Raw genomic sequence first — 22,926 nt, forward strand, 5'->3', positions numbered from 1 at the left:
GGAAATACCAGTGTCCCTGTCTTATAGATGATACTCAAAACTAGTCAAGTGACTGCCCTACCTAGTGCTTGTAAGTAGCAGAGTTCGTTACATCTCAGTTAGAAATAAGGATACCTACCTACCATGGTCTGGGAGTCTGCTATGTGCCTGGCCCTTTGCCAGTAGCTATATACATGATTTTATTTTTATTTTTACTTGTATTTTTTTGCTTTTTAGGGCTGCATCCATGGTACATGGAATTTCCCTGACTAGGGGTCGAATCAGAGTTACAGCTGCCAGCCACAGCAACGCAGGATCCAAGCTGCATCTGCAACCAACGCCACATATATACGATTTTTAATGGTCAGAACCACCCTTACCCGCAGAGTTATGTTTTTATTCCTGTTCTCCAGATGAGAAACCAACACTTGGCAAGGTTCTATCACTACCCATGGCATCACTAGGAAAAGGCGGGAGCAGAAGTCAGTGCAGGTCCCGGTCACTGTAATGGTAGCTGTGGTTGTTTCTTCATTTTCCACTGTTTTCCAGCTTGCTCTCGAAGTCAGTGTCGGTGTCTGGTGACACCTAGGAGCTACAGGTACGCTCCCCACCCCCACCTCGGCTCAGAGAAAGGCTGGTAATTAAAGTCAGGCTGCAGGCTCCCTGTTTCCTCGCCCGATTGTGTGGACGAGAACGGCTGCTCTGGCAGCCACCCATGACCCAGGCCTGTGCCAACATGCTTCAGATTCTGCCTGAGTTCTGGGCGACTGTTCAAACGTGTCCGGGTTTCTCTGGGCCATTTGGTCCCCTGCCATGCAGTGAAATCCTGTCGTTCTGGAAAGAACTGATTGAGAGATAGGAGTCGAAGCAGCAGTCTACACCCAGGTCTCCGGTGTCCTGGACTCTCTGGACACAAAACTGCCCACCCACCCTTCGGCCCTCGGCGGAGGCCTGCTCCCTGTGGGCAGAAGGATCCAAGCGCCCAGCGCGGGAAGGACACGCCACTCCCGCTCCCCACTCCGAGGGTCCTTTGTGCCAGTTGTGTTTTGTCTTCTGGGGTAAAGGCTCCGGCCACCATCGCTCCTTTAGGAACCAGCTCCTGTGAAGGGGCTGGTTAGTCACGGATTCCAAGTCATTGTGGGGGGACCGGGCGTTTTCAGTGCCGGGGCTTCCAGTGAACTTTTAAATCCTGAGATGAAAATACAGGGGCATCCAGGGCCCTTCCTCACTAAGTGCAGAGAAGAGAAGGAGCAGGAAGTTCAAGGCTCTTTGCCTGCCCTCTGTTGAGGCCTCTCTGGCCCATGGTAGTAACAAAAATAGTTACAGGTTTAAAAGGGTCTTTCTATAACACCTGGGTCTCTACACATGTCATCTAAGGCATCCACAAACCTGTGTGATACCATTACTACCATATGACAGAAGAAAAACCTGAGGCTCTGAGTTACTATTCTGCCCAAGGGCAGCAGCTGAAAGGACAATGCAGGTCTTGACATTCAGTTCTGGAGTTCCCGTTGTGGCTCAGTGGTTAACAAATCTGACTAGGAACCATGAGGTTGCAGGTTCGATCCCTGGCCTTGCTCAGTGGGTCGAGGACCCGGCATTGCCATGACCTGTGGTGTAGGTCACAGACTCAGCTTGGATCTGGCGTTGCTGTGGCTGTGGCGTAGGCTGGCAGCTACCGCTCTGATTAGGCCCCTAGTCTGGAATCCTCCATATGCTGTGGGGAGTGGCCCTAGAAAAGGCAAAAAGACCAAAAAAAAAAAAAAAAAAAAAGGACATTCAGTTCCATCTGACTGCGAGGCTCCAAAAGTGACCCTCAACCTTCAGACCATCTGACTAAGATATCAGGGACCTTATCAGTGGCCCTTATCAGAAGATAGGAGTTGCCAGCTAGACAAGCACAGGCTGAAATAGGCAATAACTGTGAACTTTCAGGGAGCCTCCCTTAAAAGTGAGGAGCCCCATTGTCTCAGCTCGGGCCGCTGTAACAAGTACCACAGAACGGGTGGCTCAAACAACAGACATTTATTTCTCACAGTTCTGGAGGCTGAAAGTTTGAGATCAAGGTGCCAGAATGGTGGGCTTCTTGGTGAGGCCCCCTTTCGTTCTGTGTCCTCACACGGAGGAAGAGAGTGTGCCAGCTTTCTGGCCTTTGCTTTTAAGAGCACTGATTCCATTCATACAAGCGCCATCCTCGTGACCTAATTAACTCCCAAAGGCCCCAACTCCAAATACCACTGCACTGGGGGTTCAGGTCTCAACCTATGGATTTTGGGGGAGACACACACATTCAATCCATACCACCCACAATTCAAGGAAAGAGTTTAAAAGGAAAAGCTCATACCTAAGTAGACCCTAGAAAGAGAGGAAAAAGAGTGTTGATGGTGCTGGGGCCCCCGGGGTGATGGCTCCAGACCAGTCCTGACCTACTGCTCCTGGGAGGAGATCGCCCTCCCACAATGCACTTGGGACCTTCGCAGCAAATGCAGTCAGCTGTACCAGCTGGTCTGTTCCTTTGAGTAAGACCAGTTTTCAAGATTGTCACCCAGGGTCAGAGCTACCTATACAGTGCCTTTGTGCAAATTAAAAGAAGAAGAAGAAGACAGCCCCTGTTTGATGCACAGCTTAGTGGCTCTAGAGTAAGCATGGGCTGGAATTTAGTTTCCACTCATCTCTATGGCTGTGCAACTCTATGATCCTGAGTTTCATGACAAGCAACAGTAGCAGAATTATCAGACTGCAGTTCTAGATTCACTTGAATCACAAAACCAGTTTGAATCCCTCTTTTGGACTTTATGTTTGTTGGACTAGGTAAGCCTCCAGGTTCTGGCATGCTCTGGGGAGAGGGGAAGCCTCTAGCAGAGAAAGACATTAAGAATTCATGCAAATAAGGCAGTAGGTGCTGGAACAATTAATTAAACATAAAGAAGCCTAGCCGTAGTTGTCCCCAGACTGGATCCCTGTGTTTTTGGACAGCACAAGTCAGTCTTCCAGCACTGGATCAGTTCTGGGGCACTGACTCAATGCTAGATTGAAAAACAGGTTTTAACCTGGGCAAATGGCAGTAAGTGAGACAAAATTCAGGGTCAGAGCATGAGCTTGCCCTGAAGCGTTAGCAACATCTGCCTTGACTGCAAGAGTGAGGGGAGGTTCCTGCCACACATGTGCCAGCTCTGGCTCACATCCCATTTCTGCAAACTCCTCTTATGTTTGCCCCTCTCTATTCCTGAGGGTGTGTGGTCACTCTCTCGCACTGTCCTCATATACTACTGCTGTTGCTTGAAGTTAACCAGAAGCTCTGTTGGGGCAGGGAGACTCCAGGTTTCCATGTCCACCTTTCTAGCTATCACATCCCCATCACTGAGCACAGTACCCGCCCTCAGTAGCAACTATGTAAAAATGTGCGACATGAAAGAAAGAACATACAGCTCATTGGAGCCACTTGTGATACGTGCCAGCAGAGTTAGAACCTTCTTTTTGTTCCTGAAGGACTTCACTTATGCCCTAGTTCCAGCGCCTAACACACAATGGTTGTCTGTCTGTCTCACTAGGTTATGTACCACTTGAAGTTAGGACCTGTGGTACATTTATCTCTGCATCTTCGTGCCTGGCACATAATGGGCACATTTACAGAGCTATATATGTGCTATAGAAAAGGTATTTGAATAAGAACTAAATTAATGTTACATGAATGAATACCTTCCCTAAGGCAGTTTCTTTCCTTCACCAGAAATATCCTCTTCCTCCAAGTACTTCTCCAAATCTTACCCATTCTTGAGTTCCTGCTCCACACTCTGAAAGAGCTCTGATTTCACATGTCCCAACAGCCGTGGCCACATAGGCGTAATGAAAATAGCAGGTTGGCATTAGATTTGTTGAAAAGTTTTTCTGCGAGATGAACTGACTTCTTTTCACTTTTATTAAGATCTAATTAACATGTGACATTACATAAATTAACAGCATACAACATGATGATTTGATAAGTATATGCATTGCAAAATGATTTCAAGCACCTTCATCATTACATATGGTTATCATCTTTTATTGTGGTGGTAGTGAAAATACTTAAGATCTACTCGCTTAGCAACTTCCTTTTTTTTTTTTTTTTTTTTTTTTGGTTGCCTCACAGCATATGGAGTTTTTGGGGCCTGGGATCAGATCTGAGCCACAGTTGCCACCTAAGCCACAGGTGGCAATGCAGGATCCTTAAACCACTGTGCTGGGCCAGGGTTCGAACCTGCATCCCAGCACTCCCAAGATGCCACTGATCCAGGTACACTACAGTGGGAACTCCTTAGCAACTTTCAAATATACAATTCCGTTTTGTTTACTATCATTGCCATGATGGACAACAGATCCCTGGAACTTATTCATCTAATAACTGAAAGTCTGTACCCTTTGACCAACATTTCCCGTTTTTCCTCATCCCGAGCCATCCCCAATCTACTCTGCTTCTATGTGTTGACATTTTTAGATTCTACATGTAAGTGAGATTATACAGTATCTTTCTTTGTCTGACATATTTTATTTAGAATAATGCCCTCAATGTTCATTTATAGTGTCACAAATAGCAAAATTCCCTTCTGTTTTTAAGGGTAAATAATATTCCATTGTAAATACATTACATTTTCTTTATCCTTTCATCTGTCAATAGACATTTAGGTGGTTTCCATATCTTGGCTATTATGAATAATGCTGCAATGAACGTGAGGGTGCAGAATCCCTCTGAGATAGCGAGTTCATTTCCTTTGGTTATATAGTCGAGAGTGGGATTGCTGGATCAGATGGCAGTTCTAGCATTACATTTTTGAGAAAACTCCATATTGTTTTCCATAATTACTGTACCAATTTACATTCCAACCAATACTGCACAAGCATTCCCTTTATGCCAATACTGCGTGTCTCTTTTCTTTTTAATAACAGCCATTCTGATGCGTGAGAGATGATAACTCATCGTAGTTTTGATTCTCATTTTCCTAATAATTAGCGATGTTGAGCACCTTTCCATATAACTACTGACCACTTGTATGTCTGGAGCAATGAGCATTCAGGTTCCTTACCATTTTTTTTTTTTTTTTTTTTCCTCTCTTGGCTGCACCTGCAACACAGGAAGTTCTGGAGCTGTGACCTATACCACAGCTGCAACAAACTGGATCCTCCACCCACTGCCTCGGGACAAGGATTGAACTGGCACCTCCACAGAGACAAGCCGGATCAGCAACCCACTGCACCACAGTGGGAACTCCTCTTTGTCCTTTTTGTTTGTTTGTTTTTGGGGCCACAGGTGTGGCATATGGAAATTCCAAGGCTAGGGGTCAAATCAGAGCTACAGCTGCCACCACAGCCACAGCCACAGCAGTGCCAGACCCATGCCTATACCACAGCTCACAGCAACACCAGATCCTTAAAGCACTGAGCAAGGCCAGGGATCAAACCCGCATCCTCATGGATACTGGTCGGGTTTGTTTCTGCTGAGCCACAGTGGGAACTCCTCTTTGTCCATCTTTAAATTGAGTTACTTGGGGTTTTGTCATTGAGTTACTGGAGTTCCTTATGTATTTTGTATATTAATCCCTAGTGAGATATACGGTTTGCAAATATTTTCTCTCATTTCACAGGTTGCCTTTTTCTTTTGTTGATTCTTTAGTTTGATGAGGTCCTAATTGTTGATTTTTCTTTTGTTGCTTATGCTTTTGGTGTCATATCCAAAGCTTCGTTGCCAAGCCCATTGTTAAGAGGTTTATCCCTATGTTTTCTTCTAGGAGTTTTATGATTTGAAATTCTGTTCTTAAATATTTAATACATTTTGAGTTAATTATTGTGAATGGTGTAAGATTGGGGTCCAATTTCTTTTGCATGCAAATATTGAGGTTTCCCAACACCATTAATTGATGAGCTCACCCTTTCCCCACTGAGTCTTTGTGGCTCTCTTGTCACATATTAGTCAACTGTATATGTGTGGGTTTATTTCTGGGCTCTCAATTCCATTCCATTGGTCTATGTGTCTGTTTTTATGCCAGTAAAACATGGTTTTTATATTACCATAGTTGTGTAATATAGGCTGAAATCAGGAAGTGTGACAGGTATAGCTTGTTCCTTTTAAGATCACTTTGGTCAACTAATCCACTACAAAGGAAGCAAGACCATACAATGGAGAGAAGACAATTTCTTCAATACACGATGGTGGGAAAACTGGACAACTACATGTAAAGGAATGAAATTAGAACATTCTCTAACACCATATGCAAAAATAAACTCAAAATGGATTAAAGACCTAAATGTTAGACTGGATTCTATAAAATTCTTAGAGGAAAACATAAGCCAAACACTCTCTGAAATAATCTGTAGCAATATCTTGTCAGATCCACCTCCTAGAGTAATAAAAAGAAAAACAAAAATAAACAAGTTGGACCTGATTAAACTTTAAAGTTTTGTATATAGCAAAGGAGATCATAAACAAAATGAAAAGGCAACCCACAAAATCAAAGAAAATATTTGCAAATGAAGCGATTGACAAGGGATTAATCTCCAAAATATACCTCCTGCAGCTCAATGTCAAAAAAAGAAAAATAACCCAATCAAAAAGGGGTAGAAAACCTGAATAGACATTTTCCCAAAGAAGACATAGAGATGGCAAAAAAAAAAAAATGAAAAGATGCTCAACATCACTAATTATTAGAAAAGTAGAAATCAAAACTAAGGTACCACCTTACACCAGCCAGAATGGCCATCATCAAAAGTCTACAAATAATAAATGCTGGAGAGGGTGTGGAGTAAAGGGAACTCTCCTACACTGTTGGTGGGAATGTAAATTGCTACAACCACTATGGAAAACAGTATGGAGTTTCCTCAAAAAACTAAATATAAAACTACCATATGATCCAGCAATCCCACTCCTGGGCATCTATCCAGAGAAAGCCATAATTGGAAAAGATGTGTGCACTCCAGTATTCGTTGCAGCACTATTTACAATTGTTAATACGTGGAAGCAACCTAAATGTCCATTGACAGATAAATGGATAAAGAAGATGTGGTACATATATACAATGAAATATTACTCAGCCATAAAAAAAGAATGAAGGAATGCCATTTGCAGCAACATGGATAGATTATCATATTAAGTGAAGTTAGTGAAAGGCAAATATCGTATATCACTTTTATGTGGAATCTTTAAAAAAGCATACACATAAACTTATTTTCAGAACAGAAGCATCCTCATAGACTTTGAAAACAAATTTATGATTACCAAAGAGAACAGGTGGTGGGAAAAGGGTGGAGTAGGAGTTTGGGATTGGCATATGCACACTGGAGGATATGGAATGATTGGCCAACAGGGACCTCCTGTATAGCACAGGGAACTCTACCCAATATTCTGTGATGGTCTATATGGGAAAATAAATTGAAAAGGAAAAAAAACATTGCTTTGGCTATTTGGGGTCTTCTGTGGTTCCATGTAAATTATAGAATTGTTTCATCTGTTTCTGTGAAAAATTCCATTGGAAATTTGATAGGGATTGCATTGAATCTGTAGAATGGTCATTTTTATAAGTTTTCTTATCTTTTATTTATTTATTTTTTTCTGGCCATGCCCACAGCATGCAGAAGTTTCCATGCCAGGGATTGAACCCAAACCACAGCAGTGATAGTGCCAAATCCTTAACTGCTAGGCCACCAGGGAACTCCCATGGGTATTTTAACTATCTTAATTCTTGTGATTCATCCATGAATATAGAATATCTTTTCATTTATTTGTGTCTTCTCCAATTTATTTCATCAAAGCCATGATTTCAGTATATAGATCTTTCACTTCCTTGATAAAATTTATTTCTCAGTATTTTTATTCTTTTGGATATTATTTTGAATAGGACTATTTTATTTATTTCATTCTCAGAGAATTCATTCTCCATATACAGGAACGCAACTGATTTTTGCGTGTTGATTTTGCATCCTTGAATTTTACTGTATTTATTGATTCTAAAAGTTTTTTGCTGGACCTTTTATGATTTTCTATATAGAAGATCGTGTTATCTGCAAATAGAGACAATTTTACTTCTTCCTTTCCAATCTGTTTGTTTTTTATTTCTTTTACTTGCCTAACTGCTCTAGCTAGGGCTTCCAGTACTGTGTTGAATAGGAGTGGTGAGAGCGGGCATCTTTGTCTTGCTCCTGACCTTAGAGGAAAAGCTTTCAAACATTTGCTGTTGAGTGTGATGTTAGTTGTGGGTTTTTTATATATGGCCTTTATTAAGTCAAGGCATGTTCCCTCCATATCCACTTTGTTGAAAGTTTTCGTCATGAAAGGATGTTAGATTTTGTCAAATGATTTTTTTCTGATCAAATGATTTTAATCCTTCATTTTATTAATGTTACATACATTAGTTGGTTTACATAGGTTGAAACATGCTTGAATCCCTGGGGAAAAAAAACACTTAATTGTAGTGTATGATCCTTTTAATGTACTGTTCAATTTGATTTGCTAATATTTTGTTGAGGATTTTTCTTCAGTATTCCTCAGAGATGTATTGGCCTATGATTACCTTTTCTTGTAATGTTATCTGGCTTTGGTATCGGGGTAATACTAGCCTCAAAAACTGCAGCTGGCTTACTATATGATGAGACAGGGCCACAGGCTGTAATCCACAATTGGACAGGCCACTAGCTGTGCTCTGATGTTGGGCTGGCTCCCTGATTGGGTTGGACCACTGAATATGCTCAATAATTGACTTGGGCCTTAGGCTCTGAGACTGGGCAGGTTTGGTGCCCAGCCTCCATGGTTGGACAAGGCCACAAGCTGTGCTCTGTTGCTAGGTAGGACTGATGGCTTGCTTCCCTGCCCAAACAGAGCAGTAAACTGGGCTCAGAGGCTGCTCATGGTCTCTTGCCAGGCTCTTGCCAGGCAGGACTGGGGGCTTGGCATCCAGGGTGGGTAGGGTCATAGTATAAGATCTTCGGCCAGACAGCCCCTTGGGTGGGGACCCAAACTGTGCAGAACTGCCCACAAAACCCGGCCAGACAGGGCCTCTAGCTCACTCTGTGGGTAGGCAGGACACTGGTCAGGCTCTCTGCTCAGGTGTCATCACCAGCAGGAACATAATTGGCCAAGACCCACATGTTCTTTGCTGTGAGCCTCATCCCCTTCTCTGTCTCTAGCTGATCCCTACTAGTCTACCCTCATTGACTCCCCCAGTGATTCCTGTGAGGCAAGGCTGAAGTGGCCCTCCTGGAACGCATCCTGGAATGCTGGGGAAGCTGGATTTTGACCTTGAGCTCTCTTTATCCCACAGAAGAGATTATAGGCCCTGAGAAACCCTCCAGGAACAGAACTATGCCTGCAGAGGGGAGGGGCCATGCAAAGCGACATCGTGGTCTCAACCTTTCCAGTGCAGTTTTTCTTTGTTTCTGTACCTTGGATCCAAGCGTATGCTTCAGCCTTACTCCTAGGATTTGGAATCTTCCCAGAGGCATCTTGTGCACAGTTGCCATCAGGTCTTTCTGTGAAGGAGACTGAAGCCAGGACCACTTGTTCCACCATCTCATTAACATCAGTCCTCCTGACTGATATTTCTTTATTACCATATTCAACCTTGAAAAAAAAACAATTATTTTTATACTGTGGCCAAACAAATAAAATCATGACTTATATAGTTAATTTCATGCCTTTCTAATAATCCTACAAATTTCTGATTTTAACAAAAGCTTCTCCTTTGGAGAAATGACTAGTGGGAGTCTTTCATGGGGTAAATATTACCAAGAAGCTGGAACAGGGCTAGAAACATTGAGTCGGATGCTTTCCTAGGGTCCAGGAAAGAAGCTTAGTCACAAGGTCCCAGAGGCAACTGGAACTTGGACTTGGATACACGTTAGGGAAAAGAGAGGACGAGAGGGACAGGTGAGACATTCCGAGCTGTTAGAATCCAAGCACAGCAATCACATGAGAGGCAGCATTTTAGTTCCAAGGCCTCTTCAAAGGCATCTTGAAGCAGTGGCTGGAGCCAGCAGAGAATCTGATATCAAGAAAGGACAGAGGCCTGGAGTTCCCGTTGTGGCGCAGCGGAAACGAATCCGGTTAGGAACCATAAGGTTGCAGGTTCGATCCCTGGCCTCGCTCAGAGGGTTCAGGATCTGGCATTGCCATGAGCTGTGGTGTAGGTCACATATGTGGCTCGGATCTGGCATTGCTGTGGCTCTGGCATAGGCCGGCAGCAACAGCTCCAATGAGACCCCTAGCCTGGGAACCTTCATATGCCATAGGTGCAGCCCTAAAAAGACAGAAAAAGCCAAAAAGGGGTGGGGGTACAGAGACTTGCCAGTAGCAACTCGGAGGGCTGGCAATTTATTCACATAATAAGTATTTGAGCCCCTGTATGTCAGACCCAGGTAGTCCCTGGAGGTACAACAACAAACAGGGCACACACAATGCCTGCACTCACAAGCCTTAAGTCTAGAGCCAAAGACAAAGGGCCAGGCCTCAGCTAAGTGAACTGGATGCCCCGATGGAGCTCCAGACCCAGCCAACCCTGAGCAGAAGACAGGGCAAAAGCAGTGCCATGCAGATCAAGCACACACCAAGGAGGGCAGAGGAAAGGCCGCATGCTCCTGAACTCACAGAAGCTTGTTAGATTCCCCACACCACCACTGGGCCAGTAGACTCACCTCTTGGTGAGGAGCAGATACCCTCAGCACTATCAGGCTCTTAGCAGCCCAGATGCTGAGTATTTGCAGCTCAGGGAAGTTGGATGCAGTGAGGTTCAACAATAGCCTCAGAGTGCCTAACAAATAGCCAGCTTCAGCATCTCTGCCAGACGCCCCTCATTCTGACCAAGCCTGGGCATGAACTGAGCTGCTCAGTCTGCTTGCTAGCATTATTGGCAATGGAGAGCCCATCCCTTAAATTGTGGACAGCTTCTATAGGTTGTATTATTTCTGTTGAGAGTCCTTTCCTACCATTCCCTAAAATGAAATGAAATGGAATGAAATGAAATATGGCATGTTGCATAAGTCTTATTTAAGCACACAAAAGATTTGTGTGACATGGTAATAGGATTTAATTTTGCTTGTTATAGTGTCCATTGTTTTATTAGTTTCCTAGGATTGCTGTAACAAAGTGCCACAAACTAACTGGATTAAAATAATATAAATTTATTATTGTACAGTTCTGGAAGCTAGAAGTCTGAAATCAGGGTGTCAGTAGGGTCCATATGAAGGTGTTAGAAAAAGATTCTTCTTTGCCTCTTCTCGCTTCTGGTGCTGATGGCACTCCTTGGTACCACTCCAGTCACATGGCTGACTTCTCACTTCAGGTCTTCATATTGTTGTCCTCTCTTTGTGTCTCTCTCTGCATCTAAATTTCTCCTTGACATCAGTCATATTGGAATAGTTCCCACTATAGTGACCTCATTTTAACTTGATAACCTCTGATTAGATAAGACCTTATTTCCAGATAAAGTCACTTTCTGAGAGCCTAGGAGTTGGGACTTCAACACATCTTTTTGAGGGAACACAACCCAACCCATAACATTTATTCTAGGTAATAAGTGGCTCTTGAGCCAATGGCCAGGAATCTTAGCCAATCTAGCCACATATCACCACCACCACCATGCCCTCTGTCTCCCCCTTCTTCCCCCCACCCCCACTGCCATCGCATTCTATGAATAAATAAATATGATTTTTCTCAACTTGGAATATGTTTTTAGAAACATCGCATTGGGGGGAAAAAAACCTGCCTATATGATTTAGTTAGCAATTAAACTATCTAGTACTTTGTGACATATCTTGGATTCCTACATTGTTTCTTCACTCTCATATTGGCTCTAAACATTTCTTGTCCTTATAGTCTTAACTGTTTAACTCAATTTTAGACCCTCTGAGAACAGAGCTTCTAGTTATTGTTAATCTCACAGAGAAAGATTTTGGTCACACTCTATGGGGGGAACAAATGATTGAAAGCATATCACCATACATTCTATGCCTGCCACCAAACATACCACTCCAGGCAAAGTAACTGTGCCCTTTGGCCCAATAAAATTATTAGTATGGTTGTTCTTGCCACATACAAAATTCCTACCACAATTAGGGTTTCCACAGAAAGCTGGCTGTCTTGGCACAGTAGGTCCTTAACAAATAGTAGCATATATGGCCAGTGGACAAGTTTGGGGCAAAGCTCAAATGTGAAGTTCCTTCTTCAACTTCAAAGCCTCATAAAATTCATCCAGCAATCACTTATTACATGTAACTATTGCTGGATCCCAGAAAATGATAGGGATGCAGAGGTGAGTATCTGCCCGTTAGAGAGCAGGCAGAGGAATAACTACTCTTACAACAATATAGTTAACTGTAACGAGAAGATAAGCCTGGGGTCTTGGCATATCATAGATGAGTCCAGAGTAGAAGCACTTAACTGATCCAGAGAGGCTTAAAAAGGTGACACTTAGGAGTTCCCATCGTGGCGCAGTGGTTAACAAATCCGACTAGGAACCATGGGGTTGAGGGTTCGGTCCCTGCCCTTGCTCAGTGGGTTAACGATCCAGCGTTGCTGTGAGCTGTGGTGTAGGTTGCAGACACAGCTCGGATCCCGTGTTGCTGTGGCTCTGGCGTAGGCCGGTGGCTGCAGCTCCGATTCGACCCCTAGCCTGGGAAACTCCATATGATGCAGGAGCGGCCCAAGAAATAGCAAAAAGACAAAAAAAAAAAAAAAGGTAACACTTAGGGTGAGAATGATATGTTTAGTAGGAATTAGCAAGCAGAGAAAAATGGGGAGTGCATTCTAGGTAGGTGTAGGTAGTACAGAAATACATTCATGAAGTGACATGGATATGGAACATTCAAGCATCTATCTACAATTAGTCTATATTCCTGTAACATAGATACTATAGCGAAGTGGTAGTAAGACAAGAGAGGCTGACAGGAGCCATATGTTTAAGCTAACTTTGAACTTTACCTTGAAAGTGACAAGGAGGCACTAAAAGATTTTAAGAAAAGGAGTAATGACCGGAGTTGCTTTTTTAGCAAGATGGCATCAGCAAGCAATGAGGAGGATGAATTAAAGGACCATGAGTTTAAAGACAAGGAGATCATTAGGACATCATTGCCGGAGGTGAGGTGAGGGGTGATGAGGACCCAAATTAAGGAAGGGATATTGGAGGCTGGAGATATAGGAGACTGAGGATAACTGATGGAGCAGCATCTTGTCTTCATGAAACAGGAGAGCAGGATGCTGAGCTCCGAAAGCAGGTGAGGGTCCCACCTGCCTGAGAGAAAATCCTTTGTGGAGGGGAGGTTACAACAGAAGCAGTCTTGTCAGAACATGGAATGAAGAGGGGGTAGAGTGGAGGCTTGAATGGAGATGAGCAAAGGCTTGGAACAGTTATTTAGAAGATGGAAGAAGACTAAAACACACTCCAAGAACTCAGGGATGCCCAGCTGAGATGGGGAGTCATAAATATGCAGCATATAATGTAATTATTATCACCAACTAGGCGAAGTCTTACAACTGCAAGCACATTATAAATCTGGTCCTGAAAAATAGCTACCATTATACTTAAAAATCATTGTCTATGTATGGGCAAGTACATAGCTAACCAGGAGACAAAAATACCTCATCACAGACTGCGGGATAAAATGACATTCGAAAGCCTGCAACAATCCATTCAGCCTTTGGCAGGACTATTGTTAATGGGCACTCCTTACTGTACTATGGTAGGTGGCACAGTCAGACACACATGACCTCAGGCTGGAAAGCAACATGTGGAGAGGAAGAATCAGAGACGGAATCATTTGGAGGCTACACAGGGGCCAAGCACACATTGTTGGCATCCTGGATAACAAGGCAGTTTGGAAAATTGACCTAATGCCAAACCTTAGCTGCAGGGTACGAAGAACTATCTCTCCCTCTTGGTGGCCATTTATACAAACCCTATGCCAAAACCCCATGAAAACCCTTTGGGATAGTTACCCAATTTTGCCCATGGGAAGACTGCATTTCAATACAATTAAACAACTAGCCCATGGCTGGTAAATTAGCAGAGATGAGATGTTGCTAAATTGATTGATTTAGTCCCTCCCCTTGTCCTTACATTCTACCTATAAAATCGAAGATAATAATAACACCTTAAGCAGAGATCTTCGTAAGCATTAAATGCGGTCATATGTGTGAAAGTGCCAGACACCCACAGCAACTGTTTACATATTTATCTAGCACAGTGGTTTGCAACTGATAGCAATTTTGCCCCCCACGGCATTTGTGGTAATGGAGACATTTTTGATTGTTGCTCTAGGAGAATGCTATTGGTAGCTAGTGAGTAGAGGCCAGGGATGCTGCTAAACATTCTATGACACGAAGGACAGCCCTCCTAGCAGAGACTTATCCCACCCAAAATGTCAATAGTGGTGAGGTTGAGTCCCTGCTATCAGAATAATGCAGGAGCTGGGAGCCACACACACTAACAAAGCACAGCAGAGCCTCCCAAGTAACAGGCAGGTCTTGGTGACCCGACACTTGTAGATCTGGATCTTGGGTCCACAACTTGCTTGCAGCAGTTATTTAACCTGTCTGTGCCTCACTTGCAAATGAGGATAATAACAGCACCTACCTCATGGAACTGAGAGAGAGGCTCATTGAGTTGGTCCTTAGCTCAGAGCTGGCACATGGAAACAAGCAGTGGTGGTGTTATCATTAGTAATGAAAGGTATGGCAAGGAAGATGCTGGGAGAAAGACACCTTGTTTTACTAAACTGGGTAAGAAGAGGAAATTAAGAAACATTGCAGTGACACTAAAGCCTTAGTAATTGTCCCAGGGTTATTAATGTTTTCCTGCTGTGCAACTCTACCCTGGATTGTACTCATGGAGGGGGAGAGAGTGGGAGGGATCGGCAGCTTGGGCTTATCAGATACAACTTAGAATAGATTTACAAGGAGATCCTGCTGAATAGCATTGAGAACTATGTCTAGATACTCATGTTGCAACAGAAGAAAGGGTGGGGAAAAAACTGTAATTGTAATGTATACATGTAAGGATAACCTGACCCCCTTGCTATACAGTGGGGAAAAAAAAAAAAAGATGCAAAAAAAAAAAAAAAGAAAGTAGTTTCAATAAATTAAATAACTGCTGAATAACATTCTGCTAACATAATGGAATGAGTTGCTCGTCACCATCTTGAAATTTAACAGACACCAAGTTTCCGAAGTTGCAAAAGTTCTTTTCATAGTTAACAAGACTCACCACTGTATTTCCTGTGGTGTTTTCTTAAGACAGGTTTTATTCAGAAGACTATCACTTAGGGATAGCATTTAAAGTTGTCTGCCATGGCTTGATACTATTTGTTTGCTTTTTCACAAATGCTTTTCTGAAAAGACTGCAGTACTTTTGACTTATACAAATATTGATCTAGATTTTTATAACTTTAACATAACACAGAGTTTCAACTTTCTTACATGTAGCTATTTTGATCATCTATCTTGGTGTCTGAACAGAGACAGCTCTTCTCTGCAACTTAAACAGTAAGCAACACCTTATATTGTCTGCATGTAGGTCTCTCTGGACATTTTCACCAGCAAGTCTGCAGAACTGAAGGGCTCCCTTTATTTCCTTCCAGCAACTCATTTCCCACATCTTTCTCTACCCCTCAACCATGCTGATATGCCATGAGTCCTCTCTGCTACGTCATGTCTGGTTAAAACATTTCTGACTTTTCGCAAGTCTCCCTCAGATTAACAGATCAGACTCCTCTCCAGGGCCCTTCAGCACAGGTGAGGTCCGCAGTCACCCACCAGTCTCCTGTCCACAACTAACACACACCTAACAAGGCAGGGAGACCACACAGAAAACCGTCCTCTAGGAAAATACCCCAAAACACCCAAATCAATAACAACATACCTCTGCTCCATTCTTTTCAATATAGGCTTTAATTCATAACACACTCAAGGGGAGGGAAGGGGAAGGTCCAGGATACCGTTTGGAAGGGGCAATTACCCTAAATACACTGGCCTTGTGATGAAAAGTTGGGAAAGGAACAGGTGGCTACAGAGGCCACTTCCTGTCCCTTTCGCCATCCCACCCTATTCCCTAAACGACGAAGTGGTTTCTTGGTAAGAACCTACCAACTGCTTTAAAAAAAGAAAAACACCACACAAGGCTGTGATTAAAACAACCCCCAACTTCTCTGCATTTCTTTCTCCGAAGTTTCTTTTATTAATTGAATTTTTAAAACCCCGTTTCAACTCCATGTGCATTTTCCCATCGTTCTTTAGGCTTGGGAGAGACCCAGAGGCAGGAGTCCCCCAGAGCAGTCTTTTATTGGGAGAGAAGAGTACCTCGAAGTCAGTCCCGGGGCGCCTCCTCCTCTCCGGGCGCCCCTTCCCAAACCCCATCAGGTCTCCAAAGGCTGGAGTACGCGGAGCGGCTGTAGCCAGCGCTGTACTCGTAGGACACCTGTTGGGGCGGCGGCGGGGGCAAAGCGCAGTCTGAGAAGAAAGGGGCGAAAGAGGCCAAAAGACCAGGCCCGTCCTCCCCGCCCGGAGAGTCCGGGGCGGCGGGGTACAGAGGGCGCAAGGGCTCGTTCAAGGTCAAGCCGCCGCGAGGGGCAGCGAGGGGCGGCTTCTTGGGCGCTGGGCAGCCCGGAGCGCTCCAGGGCTCGGGATACAGTAGACTTCCCACCATTGCGGGCGGAGGCTCAAAGAGGCCGGGCTCCAGCTCTGGGGATCCCCGCACGACCGCTGCTCCGGTGGGGAACACATCAAGAGGCTCCGCAGCCAGCAAGACGCCCGCCTCGGTACCCTGGCAGTAGTCGGGCCCCAGCAGCTCGAAGAATTCCACTGCCTCGGCGCCCTTCTCCAAGTCGCCCAAGCTCACGCCGGGCCCCGACGGGCCGCATCCGCCGCTGACCGCCCGGGACGGCTCGGTGAAGAAGGACGGGGGCAGGTTGCGGGCCCGCAGCGGGACCTTCCTGGCACCGGGGACCACCGGACATCCCGCGGTGCCGGCCGCGTCCCCTCCGGATCCCCCAGCGCCAGCTCCGCCGAGGCCGCCCGCGGTCGCCGCCACCGCAGCCCCGGCCGACTCGGCGCCCCCAGGGACGTGGCGCAGCGAGTCGAAGAGCGCGGCCAAGCTCCGGCTTTGCAGGCTGGCGGCCGCCGCAGCTTGCGACGCCTCCCGCCGGGGGGCCGCCTTGCCGTGAGTCGCGACCGCGACGGTCTGGGCGCCGGCAGCGGCCAGTGGCCGTTTGGCGGGCGTGTCGGTGGCGCCCGGGGAGGGCGGGCAGGGGGGCGCGGCGCCCATGAGGCCGCTGCAGCGCTTGATTTGCTTCTGCAGGTACTTGCGGTGGTTCACCTTCCTCTTCGACTTGCCCGGCTTGTCCAACGCCAGCTTGATGTTGCTGGACGCCGAGTCGATGAAGCTGAGCAGGTCGCGGGTGGCCTCGCGCACGTCCCCGCCCTCGGCACCCGCCAGCAGCGCTCCGGCCGGAGTCCCGGTTTCCTCGTCCTCGAAACAGCAGCCCTTGTCCAGGGCTCCGAAGGCGCCCCCCAGCCCATCCGGGGAGCCCCCGAAGCCGAAGGGGACGAATGGATGCGTGCTGAGGAGCGCCGCCTGGACTGCCATCCCCGCGGCTCCTCGGCAGCCCGCACCGCGGCCCACACCTCCGCCCGTGCGCCCCCGACCGGTTTCCGCCCGCGGCCCAGGCCCGGCTCCCGCCCTGGCGCGGTGCGAGCAGCGCAGCCTCCTCGCTCGGGGCCGGGCTCGCTGGTCGGCCTCCCGGGGGAGCTCATTAGGTCTTGTAAGCGAGGGGCGGAGGGAGGAAGCGCAAGGCGACCGCCCCGGTGGCGGAGGGGAGGGGCTTATTTAGCTGGGCTAAGCTGGAAGTGGGGGGGGGGTCACTTTTCCAGCTTTCTAGGCTTTCTCAGACTCATCACCTTAACCCCTTAGTTTCCCTTCACCCCTTGCATTTTTCTTGGCCAGCTCCAACTGCAAGACTTGAGGATCCTCAAGTCCAGCTCCTGCATAACCACGCCCTGGCGAGGGGTACTCTCCTGGAGGCTAAGGCAAGTGTCCAGACACGTGAGTTTCAGTACCAGCTCTGGTAACAGTAATAGCCATCAGCTGCTGGGCACTTGCTCATGCTAGGCACTGTCCACGTACTCATCATTGAATCTTTGAACAATAGTCCTATAAACTACGTCTTATTATCACCATACAACAAAACAGGAGACTGAGCCTAAGAGAGTTTCAGTGTGTTGGCCAGAGGCTATATCCAGACCAGTCTGACCCCAAAGCCATTCCTAAGCCCTTGACAAAACTGAAGTTCTCTCTTGGCCGTGGATTCCTCACCTATCCGATGGGGAAGGAAACTAATGTCTCTCTTCAAGTTCTAGCCCTGCTCCTAAGATTCCAAACCGAGTTTCTGCAGGACTCTCAACTCTGGTGCTCCTTCTTCTAACCCTTAATTGTTAGAGCAAATCCGAGCCAGCACTTGACCCATCCTTTATTAACAGCAGATAGACAGCAGGAGGCAAGAGAGAAAGTTGCTCCCACTAAGCTAGCTGGTGAGAGAGACAGCAGAGCAAGAGAGCGAGAGAAAAAGTCTCAGCATCTTGGGACAAAATATGGATTGGAAACTCTCCCCTACCTATCATGCCATTTAGGTTGATCTTTTGGAACTTTTATTGCATTTCAGGAATCACCCTGAAGTTCAACCCAGTTTCACCTGGGTAAGCTTCTTGGGATAGAGAAAATGAACAACGGCAGAGGTAGAAGATGATTCAGAAAAGACTTGGTCTCTGGTCTTAGCCTCACCACTCAGTAGCTCTGTGATGGGTTGAAATCTTTGATGAGTACATAGCTTTGGGCAAGCCAGCTGACCTCTCTCTGCCTTAGCTTACTCAGGCTAAATGCAGGTAAGTGGCCCACCTGACAGGGCACTTGCAAAACATCTTATGAAAAATCCTTATCTGTTGGCTGTACTATAGCCTGTGATGAGTATTTGCTCTTATTTCTCTAAAACACAAAAAGGTGACTATGTTTCCTTATATGAACACCTAATATGTATGAACACCTCAATCAGAGTGTTCATGGGGATTAAGTGAAGTCACATATATGAAGGTACTATGTGTGATAGAGTTTTCTTTAAGTTATTATAGTTTAAGTGCAGAGTCTACTCAGGGAAGCTATAGACCATCCCTTTCAAAACTCTTTTCTTTAAGCCTCACTTTTCAGGATGTGGCAAAACCATTTTTGAGCAGCCTTACCAAAGAAGAAGGTGCCCTATGAACACTTTATCTGGGAGATGAAGTACTTTTCCCAAGCTAACATGGCTGAAACACGCTTGTAAAAAACAAACAAACAAACAAACAAAAAACCCTTAGGTTGGCTCAATTATAATATACCTTTCATTTGAGTTACACACAGGATTTTATCTTGCATGATAGGACTATTTTATTGCTGATGACCGTGCACTCAGAAAACTGTGTGGGCCTGTCACCAGGTTGTGCTTCTCGCACCCCTCCCCCTGCCCCACCACCCTTGGATGTGAATGCCAGAACTTCCCTTTTGATTTTGGCAGGATCATTCCATTGACCTCCGGGTCTGGCAGCCAAGAGCACTAACTATTTTTTTTTTTTTTTAACCATCTTTCAACTGAGCAACTCTTACAGACCCCCAGACGGAGACTGCTGAGAACAATACATTTAATTGACATCTTTAGTCTGAAAAAAATCTCTTAATCCCCAGAGAGTTAGCTAAGTCCTCAAGTAATCATATTCAAAATAAATGGAATATGAAAAGACTTATAGGTAAAGTCTCTTTACTTACACATCATTGGAGCTCTGAGCATCAAAGATGATTGGGAGTTAGATGAAGACAGATTCAAATTCTGGTGAGTGCCCTTAGACAAGTCAGCCTATCTTCCTAAGGCTCAGTTTCCTCATCTGAAAAATGAGAATGGTCCCAACTGTTCTCAGAGTCTTTGTGAGAATTATATAACCTCACAAACAAATAATAGCTGCAAGTCCTATTTGATTTATCTGTGCAATGGAGAGCATCTCAACTCCTCAGGGTTGTTGTGAGATGGTATATACGACAGCTCCTGGCACAAAGTACCAGCTCAACAAATGTCCATGTCTTTGATTCCTTAGGCTCCATTAATTTCTTACCAACACATCACCCTATAAAATCAGCATCATTTGTTCTTTCCCTCAGCAAAGTGAGTGACTATTTTCAAATGCAAGAGAGCAGTAATATTTACACGTTGTAGAAACTAAGAAAAAAGCCGTGTAAGAGTATAGAGAGAGTGCTGAAATTAGAACCATGGATTGAGACGGAGTCCAATATACCCTTTCATTATCCAACTGACTATAAAAATTAACTTAATCCCCTGTACCTCAATAGTTCCATCTATAGAATGGTAATAATCATGAATCTATTTGATAAGGCTATTGTGATACTCAGTGAAATAATGGAAATGGAAGTCCTTTGTCAACCATAAAGATCTATATACAAATATATTTCACAGCTTAGAAGTTCTACAGCCTGATTCACAAAATTGACCCTTACACATAAAATATCCATCCAATCACTTACTTATTCAACCAAAAGATCCTGACACCAACAATGTGCTCAGCACTGTGCTAATACTGAGGATAGAGATAAGAAGCCATTTTTCCTACCCTTTCTGGTGGAAAGAGATGCATGCAAACAAGCCACTGTAATATAAGGTGCTACTTCTCAATGGAAGCAAATTAAAGGTACAATAGTTGATGGGATAAAACACTTTCACATTCCCCAGAGGAATTGGGGGACCCTGTATAAACAGGTACCATCTGAGCTAAGATTCAAATGAAACATTTGAGTTTGCCAAGAAAACAAACAATATCTCTGGTAACAATCAGGCAGAGGCATGGTCAAATGAAAGCTCTGGTGTTTATGGAAAACTATAGACAAGAAGGCAACAAAGAGAGAGTTCCCATCATGGCTCATCGGAAATGAATCTGACTAGCATCCATGAGGACACAAGTTCAATCCCTGGCCTTGCTCAGCGGGTTAAGGATCTGGCATTGCCATTAGCTGTGGTGTAGGTAGCAAACGGGGCTCAGATCCCACGTTGCTGTGGCTGTAGTGCAGGCCAGCAGCTAAGCTCTCATTCGACCCCTAGTCTGGAAACCTCCATATGCCGCAGGTGCAGCCCTGAAATAGGACAAAACAAAAAACAACAACAAAAAAAGGGCAACAAAGAACTTCCGCTTGAAATAGCTCTATACCTGAGACTAAAACAAATCCTTGGCGCTTCCAATATGCAGCTAAATGGCACATGTGGGCCCCAGCTCATGGTCTCAGCTGCTTTTCCCCTTTCCTTTGGGGAAAGATCTCCGTCTCAGATGAATTGAGTTTCAGCAGTCAGTAGCCTGCTCCTGGCAGCCCATCAGCCCCTCCTCCTACACCCTGAATGAGCAAGCTCGTTTGACTAGCTTTGACATCAATCCATTCCACTTCCTATGGGGCGGAGGAACCCAGCTCCAGCCTGCACTAGGGCCTCTCTGCAGATCTCCAAGCTAGAGCTCTTTTGCTCCACTGATACCTAATGCTGAGCAAGTAGGATTAGTCTCCTTGGGAACCAAGCCCCCCAGGGACTCAAGGGCTGAACTCGCCCCAAACCATTTGGGAGAATTGAGATTTCATATTGTTCTTTTACACTTGGATTTCGGGACATTACTTAGACAAAAGCCCACCTGAGAGCTGCCTCCTTTCTTGTGGGTAAATATAGCAGCAGGATCAAAAGCTGACTTACTTATTTTGTTTTCCTCTTTGTAACTTTAATCATACTCCCTGCAGGACAATCTTAGTTCTCAGAGATGTCAGGAATGCACATTCATAAAAGGAAAAATAATTATGCATCATTTTCTCTCTCTTTCTTCTCATGCCAATTGCTTGTCATTCACTATCTTTGAAATCTCAAATAACACAAATCGATTCCTCAGTTTCACCACACAATTTATAGTGTCAGTTTCATCATAAAATAATGTTACCTTATGAACTGTGTACCTCCCCAAAATGTATCTCTTATTTTCTTTCTCATCCTTTCCTCCCACCCTCTGATCCATGTAACATCGACAATAGCTGGTCTCTAGGATCCAAGATGCATCATTCATATGACTGCACCTGTGCCTAGACATGCTGGCCTATCCAGTAGGCGTACTCAGACTTCTTACCCGGAGGCTCAGGAATCCCAGAGACAGTGTTCCAAGAGGACTTGTGGGGCATCTGTCAGGCTTCGTATAATCCAGCTCCAGAATTCCCAGAACATCACTTTCACTACATTCTATTGGTCAAACAAGTCATTAAGGCCAGTTTAAAAGGAGGGGAATTAGAAAATTCCCTTGTGAAGCAATGGGTTAACCATCTGGTGTTACTGCCCAGCATGGCCAAAAAAAAAAAAAAAAAGAGGAAAACTAGAATCCAGCCCCAATGGAAGAAATAGCAAAGAATTTGCTTGGTATGTCTCTTAAATCTCTTTTCATCTACATCACCCCTTCTTTGTTTTCTTTACAGTTGGTTTATTGAAGAAATTGGCCACTGCCTTGTCATTTTGCTCCTACCTTCTGGATTCAGTTAGTTGGATCCATCTCCATGGTGTCATTTAATATTTCTCTGGCCCCTGTGTTTCCTGTAAATGAGAAATAGATAGAGTGGCTTGGTCAGATTCATGTTCTTTTTTATGTTATGGTGTATGCATGAACACATGCGCGCACGCGCACACAAACACACACACTATAAAGTACATGCTACAGGAGTTCCCCTCATGGCTCAGTGGTTAACGAATCTGACTAGGAACCATGAGCTTGCAGGTTCGATCCCTGGCCTTGCTCAGTGGGTTAAGAATCCATTGTTGCCGTGAGCTGTGGTGTAGGTGGGTGGCTACAACTCTGATTAGACCCCAGGCCTGGGAACTTCCATGTGCCGAGGA

The 22,926-nt window shown here is 45.1% G+C and overlaps 1 protein-coding gene and 1 long non-coding RNA gene across 4 annotated transcripts in view; both read right to left on the minus strand.

The window, feature by feature from the left end:
• The window catches only part of LOC110255407, a 68,796-nt gene continuing 53,467 nt past the window's right edge, over nucleotides 7,598–22,926 (minus strand). For 2 of the 3 annotated variants that reach the window (XR_002335554.1, XR_002335556.1), the window contains exons 4-5: nucleotides 22,559–22,626; nucleotides 17,899–19,894 (exon numbers count right to left, since the gene is read on the minus strand). This is a non-coding gene — a long non-coding RNA (uncharacterized LOC110255407). Of the gene's footprint in view, nucleotides 9,563–17,898; nucleotides 19,895–22,558; nucleotides 22,627–22,926 lie in introns of those variants that run through there. The other variant, XR_002335555.1, reaches the window with a different exon arrangement.
• FAM181B (family with sequence similarity 181 member B) lies at nucleotides 15,862–17,714 on the minus strand. Its single transcript, XM_003129715.3, has one exon. It carries the CDS (start codon nucleotides 17,571–17,573, stop codon nucleotides 16,296–16,298), a length of 1,278 nt encoding a protein of 425 aa, XP_003129763.2. The 5' UTR covers nucleotides 17,574–17,714; the 3' UTR covers nucleotides 15,862–16,295.

This window comes from Sus scrofa, chromosome 9 (assembly GCF_000003025.6).
Source record: "Sus scrofa isolate TJ Tabasco breed Duroc chromosome 9, Sscrofa11.1, whole genome shotgun sequence".
Classification (NCBI taxonomy): Eukaryota; Metazoa; Chordata; class Mammalia; order Artiodactyla; family Suidae; genus Sus; species Sus scrofa.